Source organism: Lepidochelys kempii, chromosome 13 (assembly GCF_965140265.1).
Source record: "Lepidochelys kempii isolate rLepKem1 chromosome 13, rLepKem1.hap2, whole genome shotgun sequence".
Taxonomy (NCBI): domain Eukaryota; kingdom Metazoa; phylum Chordata; order Testudines; family Cheloniidae; genus Lepidochelys; species Lepidochelys kempii.
In genome coordinates, this window is record NC_133268.1 from 24,818,667 (window position 1) to 24,837,595 (window position 18,929).

The 18,929-nt window shown below is 48.2% G+C and overlaps 1 protein-coding gene across 3 annotated transcripts in view; it reads right to left on the reverse strand.

Moving 5' to 3' along the window:
* The window catches only part of L3MBTL1 (L3MBTL histone methyl-lysine binding protein 1), a 67,852-nt gene extending 49,197 nt beyond the window's left edge, over window positions 1–18,655 (reverse strand). For 2 of the 3 annotated variants that reach the window (XM_073309817.1, XM_073309815.1), the window contains exons 1-3: window positions 18,569–18,655; window positions 5,682–5,844; window positions 446–669 (exon numbers count right to left, since the gene is read on the reverse strand). In XM_073309817.1, the coding sequence (XP_073165918.1) occupies window positions 446–669; window positions 5,682–5,817 (360 nt within the window). In that variant the 5' untranslated portion in view covers window positions 5,818–5,844; window positions 18,569–18,655. Of the gene's footprint in view, window positions 1–445; window positions 670–5,681; window positions 5,845–12,412; window positions 12,480–18,568 lie in introns of those variants that run through there. The other variant, XM_073309816.1, reaches the window with a different exon arrangement.
* Window positions 18,656–18,929: the final 274 nt, after the last annotated feature.

The window sequence follows — 18,929 nt, forward strand, 5'->3', positions numbered from 1 at the left end:
AACACCCGCCGAACCACCTCTAAAGATCGTCCTGACAGGACATACTTAGGCCAACATTTCAGTGGTGGGTGCCATGGTTTGGCCTGCAAAAGCGTACACGCACGGGGGCCACAGCTGTGCTCTGAAAGGCCACTGGACCATACAGAGCCAGTGACGTCTGCTCCTTCAGCGTGTGCAGTTACCTGTTTGTGGGCACACCTGCAGCATCCTCCACCCAAAGGCTGGCCAGCGATTTAAAGGGTCCCCTCTCATTCTCAGCTAATGAGGAACAGGCTCAGAAGATAAAACCCTAAGGATGAACCTGGAGGGCAGGAGCCCAAGGAGATGCTCTTATTGCCCTCCTAGAAAAGCAGCTGCATAACCTGCCAGTTCATAATTCTCCATGGGTGCGCCCAGCCGGGGTTAAGGGTGCTAGTGTACAGAGGTCTGGCTTCCCCGCACTTACCCTTAAGTTGCTGCCAGGCAGAGTGGCCACCCCATCTTTCCACTCCAGCACCCGCACAGTATTGCAGGTCTGCACCCCGCTGATCTGGGGGATGACGGTCGCTGTGATCGGCTCGTTCCCTGCCCCCCTCTCCAGTCTCTCGGCGCCTGCGCTTCTCTGCGGCTCCCGGGGAAATCGCTGGATCTCTAAGGTGCTGGCGGGGAGGTTGATGGTGGTGGCATTTGCTGGAGAAGGGTGAAAAGGTAAAGAGGGACAAACACTTGATATACATGCAGCAGGCGCGGGGCAAGACAGCAGCCAAATACAGCACAAGGGGGTGAGGGATGCCAGGCACACGGTCTGCGCTCACTCTGTTCTCACACCCAACTCTTAGGTTTGTGCCAGGGGTTTCCTTGAAAGGTGTCAATCCGCTGGGTCTGACCTGCCTTACAGCAACAGCTACTCATTCTGTGTCCTGCAGAATCAAGCCCCAATTCTGAGCTCAACACATCTCAACGGGGGGAAGGGAGCTGCATGCCACCTCTGCAGCCCCCCATTGGATTCTGGAGGGACACAGGGCAGGAGCTGCAATGGGAGAAGAGCAGAGAGGAGGACTGAGGGCCAGGTGGAAGAAGGGAAGCGAGGGGCTGAGCACTGAAGTGTTCATTGGGTTCCAGTTAGGAATAACTACAGGAATAACAGGGCCTGATTCTCCTTTACACTCATGCCCACTCTGGACCTTAATGCGGGTGCCAGTTACAGCTACACCTGTAAGGCCAGCACAGTGTAAAGGGCCCCAGTGCAAATGAGAATCAGGCCCAGTACATTTTAAACTTCATCTACACCAGTTAGAACCAGCTGGATGAGCACTGGGTCTCTGTCCCTTCCAGCCCTCTGAGTCTGCTCAGCACCCCCCTAAGGGCCAAGCTGCAGCTGCGCTCCCGGAAGGGTGTCTGACTCCCTGGGCTAGGGAGCACACTGGGCACAGGCCTGCGCCTGAACTGCTGCAGAGCCGCAATGGTTGGGAACAGCAAATTACATCCCAAGCTAATGACAAAACAGCAGCTGCTCCACACAGACAAAGGTGTGGTCACAGCAACCCAGGTTTTGGTTCCTTCATGGCAGGACTGCTGCAATGGAAGCCACCCAGATTCCCTGATCTGCCCCAGCTGCTCTGCATTGCTCAGATGGTGGAAAGCGACCGTATTCAGGCTGGAGGCAGCCAGTGGAGAATCCCTCCTGCGCAGGGTAACACGTGCAGGTGTAAAGCTGGCAGAAGTGATGCAGCCACCTCCAGCAAAAGGGGATGGAGGTAGTGTGCTGCGGGCCACAGAATCATAGAAATGTAGGACCGAAGGGACCTGGAAAGGTCATCTAGTCCAGGCCCCTGCACCGAGGCAGAACTAAGTATTATCTAGACCATCCGTGACAGGTGCTTGTCTAACCTGCTCTTAAAAACCTCCAATGACAGCGATTCCACAATCTCCCTTGGCAATTTGTTCTACTGCTTAACTACCCTGAAAGTCAGGAAGTTTTCCTAATGTCTAACCTAAATCTCCTTTCCTGCAATTTAAGCCCATTATTTCTTGTGCTGTCCTCAGTGGATAAAGAGCACAATTTATCACCCTTTTCTTTATAACAACTTTTTACATACTTGAAGACTGTTATCATGTCTCCCCTCAGTCTTCCTTCCTCCAGAATAAAGAAACCCCATTTTTTCATGGGAGGTCATGTTTTCTAGACCTTTAATCATTTTTGTTGCTCTCCTATAGGCTTTTTTTTCAATTTGTCTACCTTTTTCCTTAAGTGTGTCATCCAGAACTGGACACCAGTGCTGAGTAGAGTGGAAAAATTACTTCTAGTATCTTACTTCCAACACTCTTGATAATACATCCCAGAATAATGTTTGCTTTCTTTGCAACAGTGTTACACTGTTGATTCATATTTAGCTTTTTTCTTTCTTACATCATTTTGTATAAGTGCAACTGATTGTTCTTTCCTATGTGGAGTACCTTACATTTGTCCTTATTGAATTTCATCGTATTTATTTCAGACCATTTCTCCAGTTTGTCAAGATCATTTTGAATTCTAATTCTGTCTTTCAAAGTGCCTGCAGCTTGGTATGATCCACAAACTTTATAAGTGTACTCCCTATGCCATTATCCAAATAATTTATGAAAATATTGAACAGAACTGGACCCAGAACAGATCCTGGAGGGACCTCACTCAATATGGACTGTGAACCATTGATATCTACTCTCTGAGTATGGTTTTCCAACCAGTTGTGGACCCACCTTATAGCAGGTTTGTCTAGGCCAGGGGTGGGCAAACTTTTTGGCCCGAGGGCCACATCGGGGTGTGAAATTGTATAGAGGGCCGGGTAGAGAAGGCTGTGCCCCCGAAACAGCCTGGCCCCCACCCCCTATCCATCCGCTCCCATTTTTCATCCCCCGACTGCCCGCCTCAGAACCCCTGACCCATCCAACTCTCCCTGCTCCTTGTCCCCTGACCGCCCCCTCCCGGGACCCCCCGCCCCAAACCACCCCCCCCGGGATCTCACCCTGTATCCAACCCACCATGCTCCCTGTCCCTTGACTGCCCCGACCCCTATCCACACCCCCGCCCCCTGACAGCCCTGTCCCCTGAGTGCCCCCCAGCCCCTATCCACCCCGCTGCCCCCCGACAGGCCCCCCTGGACTCTCACACCCTATCCAATCCCTCTGTTCCCCGACCGCCCCATCCCAGAACCTCCGCCTCATCCAACCGCTCCCTGTCCCTGACTGCCCCCCGGGACCTCCTACCCAACCCCCTCACTGCCACGCACACACGCACGCCACCACCACACCATGCCGCTCAGAGCGGCCGGAGCTCGCAGCCCTGCTGCCCGCACGGCCGCGGGGGAGGGGGGACAGCGGGGGAGGGGCTAGCCTCCCCAGCCAGGAGCTCAAGGGCCAGGCAAGAGGGTCCCTCAGGCCGGATGTGGCCCGCGGGCCGTAGTTTGCCCACCTCTGGTCTAGGCTATGTTTCCCTAGTCTGTTTATGAGAAGATCATGTGAGAGACAGTATCAAAAGCCTTACTAAAGACAAGATATATCACATCTACAGCTTCTCCTCTATCCACAAGGCTTGTTACCCTGTCAAAGAAGGATGTTATGTTGGTTTGTCATGATTTGTTCTTGACAAATCTACGTTGACTGTTAGTTATTATCACATTATTATCTTCCAGGTACTTACAAATTGATTGTTTGATTCTTTGCTCCATTATCTTACTGGGTATTGAAGTTAAGCTGATTGGTCTATAATTCCTTGGGTTGTCCTTATTCCCCTCTTTACAGATAGGAATATATTTGCCCTTTTCCAGTCCTCTGGGATCTCTCCCATCCTCCACGAGTTCTCAAAGATAACTGCGAATGGCTCAGAGATCTCTTCAGCCAGTTCCTTAAGCATTCCAGGATGTATTTTGTCAGGCCCTGCCGACTTGAAGACATCTAACTTGTCCAAGTAATTCTTAACTTGCTCTTTCCCTATTTTAACGCCAGATCCTACCCCGATGTTCATCGTGCGATCACAGCTAACCGTTTTGGTGAAAAACAAACAAAAAAGGCATCGAACGCTTTGGCCATTGCGGTATTTTCTGTCATCGCCTTTCCCTCCCTCATTGAGTAATGGGCCTACTGCATCCTTGGTCTTCCTCTTATTTCTCAGATGTTTGTAAAATATATTTGTATGGTAGAGCAGAGCTCTCCTGCATCTCTCCTTCACTGGGGTGAGTTAGAGCAAGCCTTCAGCTGCTCTAATGTCCACCAGGGCTTCCAGGCAGCTCTTCCCTGCCCCTCCATTTTGTGCAGGCAAAGCTTGGGCTGCAAATTCAGCCCAGCAATTGAAGTTGGCCCTGAATGTAATGGCCCAGCTGCTAAGTCGAAGCCCCACTGCTCTGCAACCCGTCCTGGCTCCTGGTCCTCACCTTCAAATCCCTCAACAGGCTCCATGCCAGCTTCCTACTGGAAACCCTTGCCCGGTCTTTCTGCTCCACTCCAAACTACTGCAAATCAGGCATCGGGCTACTACCTACGCCCAGGATGTACATTGACAAGGATGAGGCGAGCAGCCGATCGTACTGACTGGCTGCTGGGTGTTAGCAGCACGTGGGAACCATGCTGGATCATCCCCCTCAAGGTGCTAGTTAACATCCACTTTACCCCTGGGAACTGTGCTGGGAACCACTTTGATGCAGGAGTCCTGGGAGAACCACCAGCTCTCCAACGGCCAGGAACATCTCCAAGGAGGCACAAGTCTCCCCGTTGGCCAGGAGACAGAGAAAACCTAAGGAAGTACCTCAAAACCCTTCCTAGCAGGGATCTCGCTCAGGGCTTATGTTGCACAACTGGGTACAGGAAGGAGGGAGATGTGGGGGAGGAAGTGAAAGAAAGATGGGATGGGAGTGAGAGTTAAAGGGGAGGGAGAGAGCGTGTGAACGGGCTGTGGGGAAGGATATGGCCTAGATAACTGGGCTGTAGAGTTATGTGCACCCATATCCAAGGGCTCTGATCCCCCCCGGGGTAGCCCTGACAGTGAACCCCAGGTGCTGTTACCCTGCCAGCACCCTAAGATGAGGGGACAGGCATGCCCTCAGCTTCCCTGGCTTGCGGTGTATCCATTGGATGGATCAACACAAGATCTTAAACAAGACTAACACTTACAGCACAAGCATGCCCAAAACGCCATCCCAGCCCCAAGCCCTGCTGCGTGTCCCATGGGGGAGAATCTGCTATGCAAATATTTCCTACAGTTTACAAGCCTATTATTGTAAGTTGCCTTCCCCTTCCATGGCTGGTCTATATAGAATTTAACAGCCTACTGCTGCTGTCTAATGGAGGTGCTCTCGAGGCTCAAGTGGTAAGAGATCCATCCCAGAGGAGCAGGAGGTGGTGACTCCATGAATGGAGGAAACATCCCAAGCTATTTGGAGAAAGGAAGGATAGTTCCATAGTTATGGCACTAGTCTAGGTCTTGGGAGACCTGAGTTCAAGTCCCAACTCCGCCACAGACTTCCTGAGTGGCTTTGGGCACGTCACTTAGTCTCTCTGTGCAACAGCTGCCTTTCTGTGAAATGGGGGATAATGGCACTGCCCTGCCTCACAGGAGCGTTGTGAGGATGAACACATTCACGAACGTGAGGCACTCCAATACTGTGGTGATGGAGGCTGTCTAAAGTACCACTGATAAATACTCAACTGCCGGTGCCTGGAACACATACCTGGGATGATGAAGGCAGTCGCAGGCAGGTGTGCATTCTGCACTGTGTTCTCGTTGGCGACAAGATGGACGCTGACCTCCCCGGCGGCATTCCCTTTGGTGCTTCTCATGACCTCCATTTCCGCTCTGCCATCCATCACCCCCTCTGGGCAGGTGTCATAAACCTGGAATCCAACCAGCAGGCGTGGAGGCCAGTTAGAGCCTGGGTGGTATGACCTCAAGGAGTCGGAACACGAGTCCCAGCAGGAGTCAGTCGGACAAACAGCGTGAGAACACTAACTATGGGTGGCTCATAGCACCACCAGTCCCACTCTCCCCTAGCAGGCGCTCACATGATAGACAACAGCATGAAAGTCATGGCTTTCCCTCAACCATTGCTCAGTACATGGTACCCAAGGCCCTGCTGTCAGACCAGGAGAGGACACGGCTTTTCCTGGCATTAGGGACAATTCTTTTTAAACAGCTTGATTCTTTTAATTGAATGGTTAGAAAGACTGAGCTTTGCTACGGTGCCGGACTTAAACCGAGCTCTACAAAGGGTCCCTCGTCCTGGGCTACATTTCCTCTAAGCTGCATGGATGCGTAGCAGGCTATCAAGGGCCACGCAGACGGGGAGAGGTGCCTCTCCCCCGGCCCCAGCCCCGGAGCTGCTGCGGCCGGGGAGAGGTATCTCTCCCCTGGGCCAGGCACTGGCCCTGGCCCGCTGCAGTGAGAGAGGGCTGGGGGGAGTCCTCTCTCCCCACTGTAGCCCTGGGACAGCCAGCACCCCAAACCCCTCATCCCCGGCCCCACCCCAGAGCCCACACCCCCAGCCAGAGCCTAACCCTCTGCCCCAACCCTGAGCCCCGCCCCCACACTCCGAACCCCTCGATCCCACCCCTGCCACACATCACCTCCATATTGGTGCACATAACAAAATTCATTCCGCACATGGATGTAAAAAATTAGAGGGAACATTGGTCCTGGGAGAGAGGCCTGTATGTCAGTGACACTATCAAGTTTCTGACTGGTCCAGCAAGATCAGACTTATTTAGTTTAAGAATTTCAGAGAGGATGACAGATAGGGAGGGTGATATTAGCCAAAGGCTGCATGCCAGTCAGATCTCATCTACAAAATGGAGATAATAATAGGCCAGGAGTACGGGGAGGGTAAACTAATTAGTGTAATTAAAGAATGTTCCTATTCAAATGAAAGTTGCAATGGAAACGCGAAGATAAAATAATAAAGAGCAGGAACAGTGTAAGGGAACAGAGATCTGCAACAGGTCATAATCTAGAAAGCACGGATTCCGCAGAGCAGAAGTGTGTGTGAAACAGATAAGGGTCAGGGGCAACATTTTATCAACATGACGCTCTGTTAACTAAGGCCTTGTCTACCTTACAAACGGTTTGCCAGTATAGCTATACTGGTGTAGTAATACCAGCAAACAAAAAAACCTAGTGTCGATAACGCTTGTACCAGCAAAAGAATTATTTTGCTTGTATAGCTTAAACCAGTTCCCTGAATGGGTGAGGTAATACAGCATCAACACTGGCACTGTACCGGTAAAACATATGGCATACGTCATTCGGGGAGGTGGTTTTCAGCCACCGAGAGGAAGGGTTTTATTGACAGGACTCAAAACTGAGTGTGGACACATGCAGAGATATGCCAGAATAAGGCATGTTTACTGGTAAAGCTTTCTAGCACAGAGCAGACCTGAAAAAGCTAGTCCAGCAAAAGGATTTTTCTGCCAGTATAACCATGTCTATCTACCAAGGGAGTATCCTGGCATGGCTATATAAATTAGGGGGGTGATTTTTTCCAACACCGCCATGCCAGAGAAATTTGCTAGTATAGACCAGGCCTAAGAACGGAAAAGATAGCCACTGTCAGGGCATCCAACGGATAACGATGACCTGGAAATTGTGCTGATGTTAGGGAACATCAATTCAGGGACGGGGCACCTGAGAAAGTGAAGACAGGACAAGGCTACCTGTTTTCACACTTGGTTATGGGGGTTGCTTCATATTCCCTTAGAAGGCTCGTCAGGTCACAGCTGTTCAGAGCTGGACTCAGGAGGACGTTTGCACTACATAACAATTACAACTTCATTGAACCTACCACATCGTGAACATCTTCCTCTTTGGAAAGGACTCCTTTCCATCTTTCAGTAGAGGATGCTCTTTATAGTAACAAACTGTATACACAGACATAAATAGATATATTTATCTTATTACACGGAACTCTCACACCGACTTTCTTCCTATAGTGGATTTGAACAATCTCAGTTAACAATATAGTCTTGCCACTCTGAGCCAACTTTACTATAGGAGCTCTGGGTTCAGATCCCGGCACTTACACCATGTTACATCTAAAAAATATGCTATAGAGCTCAAACAGAAGGTGGGGGCTTAATGTAAAAATAATTCAGTGAGGCTCTCTGGACTATGCCATGCAGGAAGTCAGGCCAGATGATCACAACAGTATCTTCCGGCCTTTAAAAAAAAGAAAAAAAAATCGATGAACAGCTGGATTCTGGAACCTATTTGCAGAGTATAACAACAACTTCACTAACATAAAAGCTTCTGAACAATAGTGCATAGTCTTGTGTGCCAGCAGGTGGTTTTTGTATGTTAACTAGCTGTGTATCTTTTATATGCAACAGCAACGCACCTGGTTCTTTGCAGAACAAGTGGCGCTTGCAGCAAGGCAATTCAGCCAGGTGTTGGCAAATTAGTGCCACTGCAGGGCTTGGGATTTTATTTTATCTCGTTTCCCAAGGTTTGAAGATGTATTTGTGATAGCTGCAAGAAGAATGTAAAAGATAAGACTGGACGGTGCACTTTTTTATCCCTTTAAACTGAAGATTTGCTGTAGGAGTGAGGAAGGAGAATATCCAGCTACAAGGATGCAGCTCAGTTCCTGGATCAAAACACACAGTCCCCACTCAATGGAAGATAAAGACTCTAAAGATGCTCCTGGGGGAAATATTTAATGGACACTATTAAGCACCAGGGGCCAGATTTTACAAAAACTCCTAAGTGAGGTAGGCACCCAACTCCCATTGAATGTCAATGGGAGTTAGGCAGCTACCTGCTTAGGTGCTTTTGTAAACCCCACTAGGCACCTATCTGCGTCATCAGGCAACTTTGTGAATCTGTCCCCAGATCAGCTACTTAGGTTTTGTGAATGAAATAGGTTTTACAAAACCTAATTCAGGTCCACTATTTTTAATGGCTGTGAAAGGTATGAGGTTTCTTTATTACTATTATTGAAACAATTGCCCAGAAGGAGAGTCACGTCACCAAACCAAAACAACATCTTATGCTAGGGCAGGAGAAGTCCAAGAGAAAAGGACTACAAACAGAAAGCAAAATAGACCAGTCTAGTTTCAGTATCCAAGCTGAGATACGCAGGCTGGAGGAGTGCAATTCATCTCACCCTGGTGCAGAGGGCGAGCATGTACATACAAAATCAATTTTTAAAAAAAAAGTAATATTATCATAAGAAATATCTTACAAAACCCTGATGGGCTGCACTGGGACTGAAGCAATGCATGGACATTGGCTGGCCCACTGCAGGGGTTGTATTTCGCCCTCAACCAACAGTATTCATTTTGATTAGGAACTCTCCTAGTTAATATTTTTCCCTTTTAAACTCCTTATAATAAATTTAGATTTAGATTTTATTTCCCCCCAAAAAATCATTAAAATAGAGTTCAAGTCGAAACAGTCCATTGTGCTTCCTGTTACGACAGCGAAGTTATTAATAAAAGATATGAAAGTCAGGACATGTGGAGTGAAAGTTCTGCAAACAACCATCCCAACGGTCACCTTCACCTTCACCTTCCCCTGCCCCGCCCCCCTTCCCCCGCGCACCACTCACCTAACAGGGACACAGATCTACAGAAAACGTGCAGCTAAATCTTGAGATTACAAAAAGTTCAGGTGACACTCAACACCTTCCTAGATTTGGGGGGGTGGGGTGTAAAATCCAGCAGGACAGGACAGGATAGGCTGGGAGACAAAGTCACTTCACACCTAAGAGAGGGTCATTACAGCCAAATTTGTAAAACTGGGGTTCAGTGTTGCCAACTCTCACAATTTTACCACAAGACTAACAATAATTGCTGGTTTTTGTAACTCCCCAGCTAATGGAGTCACGTGAATATACAGCAGAACCTCAGAGTTATGAACTGACCAGTTATTAACCACACACCTCATTTGGAACTGAAAGCAGGCAGTCAGGCAGCAGCAAAGACCAAAAAAAAAGCAAACACCGTACAGTGCTGTGTTAAACATAAACTACTAAAAAAATCAAGGGAAAGCAGAGTTTTTCTTCTGCATAGTAAAGCTTCAAAGCTGTATTAAGTCAATGTTCAGTTGCAAACTGAACAAACATAACATTTTGTTAAGAGATACAAACAACCTCTGCTCCCGAGGTGTTCATAACGCTGAGGTTGTACTGTATGACAATCTCAGCTTTCATTGCAAAAGAAAAGTTTCCAACTGTGGTGGAGAAAAGCCGGAAAATCATGGACCCTAAAGGCTCAAAATCCCCTATATTTACTTATTTTTAAATGTCTCCTGATTTCTGAATGCTTGCTAAAGTCCTAGCAATGTAGCCTTATCATTAGCCGCATCTCTTCATTTCTCTCATTTGACTGCAAATGAGTTCTTCACACCCACATCACCATGTGGGCCATGAGGGTAAAGGTACATCTCAGGCCTGTTTCCAATGCATGGGAAGCAGACAGGTTGCTCAGGCTGAGTGTGTTTTGGTGCTGTATAAATGGTGCGTTCTGTCACAAATGGCCTGGAAAGGTGGACGGTAGAGCTGTTATGAGACCAGTGGGAAATGGTACTTGGATCCAACTGTATCATATGAGAAGGGAGGATTTGTGGTCTCTACTGGAAATGGACAGAAGGTTATGCCAGGGCTGCAAGTGATCGCTGGGACAACTCTCCACCTTAGCTGTCAATTTGCATTTTCATACCTGCGTCAAGTGGAGCTAGAAACTTACTTATAGGACATGAAAGCTAATATTAGCACTGATGTGCAGTGGGTGACCATCCAAATTCATCAGCTGGGGCCCCGCTTCAGCAAGGTATTTAAATACCTGCCTCACACAGTGTTGCCAACTCTTGTGATTTTATTGCAAGTCTCACGCTACTTGGGGATTTTCTTAGAGACCCGGCTCCTGGAGCCAGGTGACTCCGTGAGGATCTCAGCTCTTTTTTTTTAAAGGGAGTTTCTGGCCTCATGGTTGTAGAGAAAATGTGACTCCTAAACACTCAGAACCTAAAAGGCAAATATAAAGAACCCAGCTTTCCTTTTTTCTTTTTTTTAATAATCTCATGGTGGGGGGGGGCCTGAATCATGATTTTTGAACACTTGGGGTCGATAAGACCACTTTAAAAATGATTTCAATGGGGTGACTCATGCTTAAAGTTAGACACCTAGAAGTCACTTGCTGGTTCAAGGACTAAGCGTGCACTTGGCAGAGTTGGTTTTGTTCAGCATTTCATAGCAAATAGCTCTACAATAATCCACACAATCTTCCCCCTCCACCCAAGAATAACTGAAGCACCCACATTGGGGCTGAAATCACAGAATCATAGGACTGGAAGGGACCTCGAGAGGTCATCTAGTTCAGTCCCCTGCAGTCATGGCAGGACTAAGTATTTTCTAGAGCAGTGCTTCTCAAGCTATCTGATGTGGGGGGACCAGCAATTTTTTTCCCCAATGTGCGCACAGACCAGCAGCTGATGGCTTGCAGACTGGCACTGGTCCGCGGACCACCACTTTGAGTAGCACTGATCTAGACCATCCCTAACAGGTGTTTGACAGGCCTCACTGGCTTCAGCAGAGCCAGGATTTCCCACTGCATGTGTCCAAACCAAGCCATATTAGATAAAACATGCCTCCAAATCAGCCAGAAGATGTTTCCAAAACCAAAAGAGCTCTCCCATCTTCATCTCAAATTCACGGTCCCCAGCTGACTTACTTTTGGGTAACAATTTAAATAAACTTTTCTAGAGCCTCAGACCAATGGGCATTTCTCCAAATCACCTTTAAAATAGCCCACTGAAGCCAGTTGTTTTCAATTACACACACTCAGCCCCCTGCAGTGCTAACCCAGCAGCAGGAAGTACCTGCAAAAGTGGAAATGACTCTAAACCAGTGGTTCTCAAACTATTGTACTGGTGACCCCTTTCACATAGCAAGCCTTTGAGTGCGACCCCCCCTTATAAATTAAAAACACTTGTTTATATATTCAACACCATTATAAATGCTGGATGCAAAGCAGGGTTTGGGATGGAGGCTGTCAGCTCGCAACCCACCATGTAATAACTTCACGACTCCCTGAGGGGTCATGACCCCCAGTTTGAGAATCCCTGCTCTAAACAAATGCGAAAGTGACTTTCTTGAGTTTTACTCTCTAAACTGAAATAAATGCAGGAAGTAAACAAACAATTACAAATAAATTAGGATTTCAAAATTCTTCCCCATATAATAACATAAGGACCGGAATTATTAGCGCCATTGGTCAAGGTATTGTTTACAAACACACGATTTTCATAGGGACCGTGACTTTGAATCTCAAAAACGAACAAATTTCTCATGGCAGATGTCTGTTTGTTTGTTTCAGGTGGAAAGTGGCATTCTGAGGAAGGTGGCAGGGCAAGTGGGAACAGCAAGAGGCTTACAGAGGAAAGCAAGTGACCCATTCCCCCCAAAACACTTACTTGAGTATAATGCTCACTGCTGTTACTCCAATACTCTGCATGGTATGAAGCCAACAAGACGGTCTGTTCCTGCGAGCAGCTGTGCAATCAGGCCTTTAAGGAACCCATCATGTGTATTAGTCAGGGCTAGTGACTCCAAAGGAACTACTTGTGGGTGGCTGGATTGGAGGGATTGCGGGGGGAATCCTGCTTTCACTGAAGCCAGTGGCAAAACATAACTTAAATGGGTGCAAGATTGAGCTCTAAACCCTTGATTATTATAGAAGTTCCACTTTGATTCAGAACCATTAACCTTGACGCGTTGTTGTGACTAAGCTCATTGAGCTGAGGGGATGTGGCATAGTATAGGCCAGTGCTTCTCAAACTAGAGCCACTGCTTGTTCAGGGAAAGCCCCTGGCGGGCCGGTTTACCTGCCACATCCGCAGGTTCGGCCAATCGCGGCTCCCACTGGCTGCGGTTCACCACTCTAGGCCAATGGGGACTGCGGGAAGGGCGGCCAGCATGTCCCTTGGCCTGCGCTGCTTCCCACAGCCCCCATTGGCCTGAAGCGGCGAACCACAGCCAGTGGGAGCCGCGATCGGCCGAACCTGCGGATGCTGCAGGTAAACAAACCGGCCTGGCCCGCCAGGGGCTTTCCCTGAACAAGTGGCAGCCCTAATTTGAGAACCACTGGTGTAGGCTATTATTTAGCACTGTATTTCTCTGAGCTTTGCACTAGAAGATGCACAGAAAATGGAAGGTCTTTTGTTTTTGTTTTTAAACTGTCCACATCATTGCTAAAGCTTTCCACAGAACACGGATTCTTTGTTTCTGATGATCCTATATACAGCACATGCAGTGAGTACATGAAATCCGGCTCTTCAGATCACATAGGTGGCATTTGCTCTCCTCTCGGGTCAGCCATGGATTTGCTGACCCACATAACCCCCAGGCAGAGTAGAGCTCCCCCAATTTGTACTGTTTGTCCTCCAAACGTTGTGGAAAAGCACAGACAATCTGACAGACAAACAGAAAGACAAACCAGCAAGGACCACCAGAATAACAATTAACACTACACCTCTTAAACCATGGCCTAATGTAAGCTGCAGATACTCCTATCTTGACCACTCAAGAGACCAAGAAAATATGGTTGGTGAAATGAGGAAACTTGCTAAGGAACCAGCATTGGGCCTGATGTCACCATGAGAGTGAGTGAAAGATAGGGGGGGAAATGTCCATGAAAGTTTTCACCCCCAAAGGTTTCCACTTTTCATTTAAAAAAAAAGCTGAAATTAATTTTCCACTGAGCATTAGCTACTCCAGCGCCTTGGGCCAGTTAGTTGCAGGGTTCTCCCAGTAAACATCTGTATTGTTGATACACAGACTGGCCCAAATTCTGTCATAATTCACACACCCCCAGCCACACTGAAGTCCGGGGGAAACTTGCAATGTACAAATATCCTTGAAATGTCTTGTTGCTTAGAGCCTTGGGGAGGACTAATAGAATAGAAATAGCCCACCTAGGATAATAGCAGGTACAGAAGTGTTTTGGGGAGGTGCTAGAAGCAGGCACTTTGCTGAGGAGAGATGCTACTTATGACCCAGCCTGAGACCAAAAATTAATTTCCAATAGGCTTTAATAGTCAATCATCAGGAATAAAGCTCTGCAGAAAGCGTGAACTCTTTGTATAGCTACCCCAGTGTCACAGGCATGCCTGCACCCATTGTGCCCCCTGCTGGCCAAGAGGGGCATTGCAGGTACACCTTACCCTAATTTTCTCCTCATAGGTGGGCCCCCTCAACCTCCTCCATACAGGTGGCAGCTGGTGACATGGCTTAGCCCCAGCTAAAACGTAATCCCTTCCAGCATAACGAGAGTCCTGTTCAGCCCTCTGGGCTCCCTTCATGCCTCGCTGCCCTGGGACAGAGTGTTGCACCCCTCCAGGCTACTTCTGTCATCCACTTCCTCTGCGTCTTCCAGGCCCTGCTTCTGGGCATGCCCCAGGCACCCACCTTGCTCCCTGGGGTTCCTCCAGCTAACCTCTCTGCCCTCTGGTGAGACCCAGGTGTTTATCCGGCTGCCACCTAACCCCAGTTCGTCCTGCCCCCTTAGGCCAGGAGGCAGCTAATTATGGATGATTGAACAGGACTGGCTAGCCCCAGGTCTCCTCGCCCTTGAAGGCGCAGGCTGCCTGGTCCCACATGGCTATTGCCAACCCCATGCTTTCAAAAAAAAAATAAATCAAGAATCTGGCCCCCCAAAAATGATGAGATTGGCTTAAAAATTATGAGGTTTCTTTTCATTTGCCTCTTGCTTTCTGAGGCTTTAGGATGCTCTTTGGTGACATTTTACTCCACAACCATGAGGGCTGGAACCCTCCATTGTTTTAAATGGAAGCTGAGATTCTCACATAATCAGTTGCCTCCAGGAGCTGGGGCTTTATGAAAAGAACCAAACAGCATGAGATTCATGATAAAATTATCAGGATTGGCAACACATGATTGATGAGATAGAGCAGGTTTGTTGATGGTCCACTGTAACTTCCACTGTTTTCTGCACTGCCATGGCCAGATTGCTGAAGAACAGGCTCCACTCACAAAAATGCACAAGCAGTTGCAGATCCTGAAGCTTCGTATCCGAGCTGGCAGCTTAGACCTTGAGACACCCCTTTCCACACACAGATGCCCAATGGCAATAATTGCATGGTCACGTGTAATCATGCAAGTGCAGGTGGATCTCTGGCTTCTCTCTGCCTTATCAAATCTGGCCCTGTGTTTCACAAGTGTGGAATTTACTCCCTCTTTGGATCAGACATGGATTTGCTAATCTTGGGGCTCCCACCAAACCCCCTCTGTTTTCCCCAGACTTTTAGGGAAGGAGAGGGCTGGAGTCCATTGGGTTTATTTCTGTCATCCTCGTTATATTTACATCTCAAAGTGGGACACAAAGTCCTTTATTGTACTGGATTGTGATGTGCATTGTATATTTTAATTTATCTAATGGGTGCCGGAGGACAGGACCCTGTGGGAGACAGACAGGCAGAAAGACGGCTACCTTCAGCACTAGCTTCAGAAGTGCCACCTAACAAAACAAATGCATGAAAGTAACAAAACAAACAAAACCAGTAAATTCTGAGTCAGAAACATTTCTTACCCTGTGGACTAATCTAGCACGACACCTCTGGATGGGACTTTGGCATCATGGCTTGAACTCAGACTTGTAGCTCTATAGACACAAACTTCTGTACCGTCTGAGCTAAAAGACCCGGCTATGCTAGCTGTAGCAGACTCAATGTGGGTCAGTCAGTTACTAGCACGGGTTACTTCTACATACTCATGAGCTGTGCAAACTGTGGGTTAAGTTTTTAGTGTAACTGATGTAATATTCCAGTGGGTCACCTATCAGCCGACTGATCTGGGATGTCCTATGGGGGTGCACCCCAGCTTCTTATTAACATCAACAACTCTGCTTTTTATTTTTTAATTGATCTCACCTCTGCCAAGGTGCTCACTGTTTGGGGGAATTCTAAAATCCCAGTGCAGGCTGCAGGACACAGATGGGGTTTGGCTCAGGTGTTTTCTGACAACAAGCTCATCCACTTGCAATAAGTCACTTTAGGGACTGGTCTAAGAGAGCTGGTTGTAGGGAAGCTCACCGCTACTGCAGTTCCGGCATCTCCTAGCAGGGGTTGCTGCATGGAGCAGGGCAGGAGCATTGTGGGTAAGCTCACAGCTACTCCAGCTCCAGCCTCTGCCAGCAGGAGGCGCCGTAGCACACAGCACAGGTGACAGTCATTCTGCAGGGTATTTTGTACATTCCACTGACTTTAACATGGAATTAAAACATACACCTACTCCCTGGGTAGATGCATCAAAGAGGATGGGAAACACCGTCCACAAATATTCCAAAAAATGTTCACATTTTCCTGGGGTCACCCATAATTTTTCTATTAAACAGCTGAGAAATAAATCCAAATTCTGCCCTAAAATCACAGCCCCTCTTCCTGCAGCCTGGGCTATGCCTTCGTAGTCACTACGTGAAAGCTGAAGGCTGAATGGGTTTCCTGGATTCCGCGTGGCACTTTTTGTGTCACTCGGGCTGGGCAGTGACACAGCGTTCAAGCACCGTACAGTGGGGTTTCACACAAGACTTGAAAACCCCCCGTAAAGAGGAAAATTGCAAAGCTGTACAGCAGCACTGGACAGACTCTTTGGCCACTCCAGCCTCAGCACATCCCCGAGGAATCTCTACAAGGGCACAGGATACAGGGACGCTCCCGTCCTGGCCTCTCCCAGCAGCAATGACGGAAGGGAACAATGCAGGAAGGCAGAGTGTATTGGTTCTCCAGTTCCAGCATCTTCCCGCAGGAGTCACTATTTCGAATAAGGCAGGAGCATCTACTGACTGTCTGCTCCTGTGGTCCAAAACCCCCACAACAGAAGTCACCACAGGGAATGGGGGAGAAGCAAGGAGCCCACAATTTCACCGACCCCCCCCCCCAGCCTCTCCCAGCAGGAGTCACTGTGAGGAACAGTTTGGATACCTGGCAGACTTACATTCCCCATATAACCACAGGAGGAAACGGTGCAGGAGCACTCCCATGACAAACAATACACCCTGACATATGCTTTTTTTTTTTTTAATGCACTTGTATCATATCCCCCCATGCTTGGTGTAATGGTTTGTGCAGGAAAAAATGCCTTTATTACACATAAATGTCAATCATAAAATGGTCCAAAGCAAGCTCTATACTCCACCTTCTGATTTGCTAGGGGCTCCATGTCTGATATTTTATAATAATAGTTGTGTGATCCAGTGTGAAGCACATCTCTGACTCTTGTTCTAAGCTAGGCTCACTCCTTCAGAAGGAAGGGCCCTCCATTTATTCACAGCAAGTCCTAACCCACCGGTATCCTCAGTACAGAACACAGACATATTTCCCCCCTTGCCTTTCACAGATATATAGCCTGCCAGGCACAGCATTTCCAAGGATGCTAGCACACCAGCCTTTCACCCCGCCCCTCTCCTTCCAGCCGCTGAGAATCAAAATGTGAGCAAGTGCAACAATCTTTTTACACACTGAACCTGTCCCTCCATATTAATGGCACTTAGATAAAATACCAAGTTGGAGGGGGGGGGGGGGGGACACACCAAAAATGTTATGAATCCTCTGTAACAACAGGGGAGAAAAATTCCAAGTCTACCTGTCCAGAACTGACCTTTCCCACCTCTTTAAAGAGATTATAGTAACACACCTCCCTCCCAAAAAACAACCTTGGGACCCTTATGGAAGGACCTACACATGCTGCTGCTTATCTAATACCTGGATGCAGCCACATGCCACCTGATTTGCAGAGTTGTTCCTAGAGAATCTCCACTTCAAGAATCTTCATCAAAAATACATAAAGGAGGGGTGTCATTCTTTGCCCCCTCCCCCGTTGCTCAGCCTGCCACTCTCAGCCTTGCTTGCATTTGCCCCCACGTCTCGGCTCTTGAGCTCGTAGCAGGGTTGCCCATCAGCCCTTCATTCCGAAAAGCCTTTAATATTTTTAAACATCAAAATGGCGGAATTCCCTCTCTCTTTTAAAAAAACATTCTCTTGCACAAACAGAAATTCCTCTAATTTGGGGAGTGGAAATTGCACGAAGGAGAAAGTTTGCAAAAATGACCCATTTTCTCCCCTCCGAGCTCATCGCAAAGCTTCCCCTGTCCTCTCTCCCTCTCCCTCCTACCTCGCTTTCTTCCAAACTCTTCAACTCATTCGCCTATTTTGGGGGGAGGGAAGGGGGTTTAAAAAAAGAAACCCTCCCTCAGTTTAAACATGGAATAGAAAAAGCATCCCGAGGTTGCAAGCACTTGCATTGTCCCTGCCAACCCCCCTTTGCCTCCTGATTTCCTCCGCTCTTCACTTGTTCTATTGCTCTGCCCATTGCAGAAGGAAAAGTAAAATAAAAATCTAGAGAATTTGGTTCCCAAAAGATACAGTACAAAAAAAAATAAACCAAAAGGCTGGTGAGCGGAGCTAGTTGCAAAGGCAGGCAAGTGCAATTTTCGAAGCAATGCGTTGCATGCAAACCGGGCGCACAGGTGGGCAGAGCACGGCGCAGACCCTTTCCGGGGTGCATTTTGATGATTTAAAGAGGTTTATAAATTACTTTCTTATCTGATTCCTTACCTACAATAATCAGCCTGTGGTCACTGAATGCTGAGCCTGCGGGAACCGGGGCTGCTACGCGCCTGCGCACACGGGGGGGCGGGGCCGCCTGCCCTGCAGAAATGCACTGGCTAAGAAATTGACAAGCAAAGCATATTTAATATACAGCGAGCGAGCGCGGGGTGGGCTGGGGGAAGGGAGACGTGTGTTATCCACGCTGCAATCCCCGCTTTATATAAATATATAATTAAACCAGCGATTAACCCCTCCGAGGCTGCCGTGCTGCAGGGTTTCCGCTGCCAGGGGGGCTGCTGCTCCTCCGCACATCCATATTTTGATGGGTGGTGGTTGTTGTTTGGTTGGGGTTTTTTTTTTTAAAGAT